We start from the raw sequence: 1,706 nt of genomic DNA on the forward strand, positions 1-1,706 counted from the left end.
TCAGCGATCTTCTTGTAGCGGTCCTTGTCCTTCAGCGGTAATCTCTGCCAGCGGCTGCCAATCTCAGCCATCCGCTCTTTCATCGGGAGGTGATTCAGCTCTCCATTGGACAGCATCTCCTGAGAGAACTTCTGATAACCGTTTCTAGAGTCAAAAGCAAGGGGAAAAAACACAAAATTTTAGGATTTCAATACTGTACAAACAACAGGCAGCATGGACAAGTTGGATGTGGCAAACTTACGATGGTGGTTTCTTGGGTTCACCCTCAAACTTCATCTTCTTCCCTGAGGCAATGGCAGCAACAGGTGAGCGCATCTCACACAGGTCTCTCTGTTGAGGACAGAAAAGCCAATGGTTAACTCTCACTGGTACTGTATACAGATGTTAGGGACTCCTGCTGGACATTGACAGTGATACCTCATATCTTTTCTGATCCTCTGCTGCCTTTTTGATCCACATGATCTTCTCTTTTTTCTCCATGGTGCTCCAGGTTGCTTCCATTGCTTTCTGTGCCTTCGGCCGATCGTTCTGCAAAACAAGTGGTTCACATTAAACGTAATACAAATTAGTATAACAAATCCTACTGTTAATACTGTGACCTAAAGAGACTGTTTTATATTATATGAAAATATATACAATGCATACATCACTTTTATTCTAGATTTTCGATTATAAACTAGTGTCACAGACTGAACATAACACCTGTCGGTAAAAAGGTAAATACTGTAAACACAGTAAATTAATTCATGCATGGATACCAGTGATCTGCTTAGGTGATACATGTCTTTCATTCTAGAAACCAAGGGTCATGTGTACCTTGAATCTGGCCAGATAATCTCCAATGACACTCTGCTGCCAGATGTCCTGAGCAGTCTTGGGTGGGTCTGGCAGACGACTACGATCTTCCTTCTCCTTCTTCTCTGACTCTGCCTTCAGGACTGTTTCCAAGCGTTTATACTTCTCCTAAATGACCAAGACCATTAAAAAGGTTTATTGGAAAATTATATTTCAAACTGCTCTTATCAACATGATTTGGCTCCTGTGATCACTCAACTGACCTTCTTCTTATCTGGCAGTTCATTCCACATGCGCGCCAGCAGTCTCGTGAGTTCACTGTCAGAAAGGTCTGGTCGCTCCTGCTGCAGTTTGGGACGTTTTTCCTCAGAGAAGATGAACATGGCTGAAATGGGCCTTTTGGGTTTCTCTGGATTGGCCTACAGATTTCAAAGAAAAACCAATTTCAGAAAAGGATACTATAACATCTACATCTACATTACATTATTACATAATATGCACAAATTATCTTTAGCTTTTTATGTTTAAGTGACATAACAAAAAAGTCTGTATCTGAGCAAATGTGAAGAGTGTAACCACCTCTACAAACTGGGTGGGTGTTGCTGTATACTCAGTCTTACTTTTGCTTTAGGGTTTTTCTTTTTGGCGGCAGGACTGCTGGCTCCACTGCCCCTCTTAAAACCTATCTTATCCTCGCCCAAGACCCGCTGCTGCTCCTCCACTGACAAACTCTACAAACAGCAAAGAAAATATAAATAAGAAACTCTGATGAACTCTTACAGCAAAAACTATAGCACACAAATAGAAACACTCATTGCTGTGATGTGAAAACTCTAAGCACGGCAAAAACACCAGTCAAAAGAGAAATAAAAAATAAGACTTACACTGAGAAATCTGTTCATCTCAATTTC

The 1,706-nt window shown here is 41.1% G+C and overlaps 1 protein-coding gene across 1 annotated transcript; it reads right to left on the reverse strand.

Moving 5' to 3' along the window:
* Positions 1-48: 48 nt before the first annotated feature.
* On the reverse strand, positions 49-1,526 carry LOC147820085 (nucleolar transcription factor 1-like; the record flags this gene model as incomplete). The annotated part of the gene is made up of 6 exons (XM_087176851.1): positions 49-144; positions 242-330; positions 418-528; positions 817-963; positions 1,059-1,214; positions 1,416-1,526. Coding segments are annotated over 6 exons (710 nt in total), but the record flags the coding sequence as incomplete, so codon positions are not given.
* Positions 1,527-1,706: the final 180 nt, after the last annotated feature.

This window comes from Seriola lalandi, unplaced genomic scaffold, assembly GCF_002814215.2.
Source record: "Seriola lalandi dorsalis isolate HSWRI2012SDOR001 ecotype SW California unplaced genomic scaffold, Sedor1 jcf7180002002045, whole genome shotgun sequence".
NCBI lineage: Eukaryota > Metazoa > Chordata > Actinopteri > Carangiformes > Carangidae > Seriola > Seriola lalandi.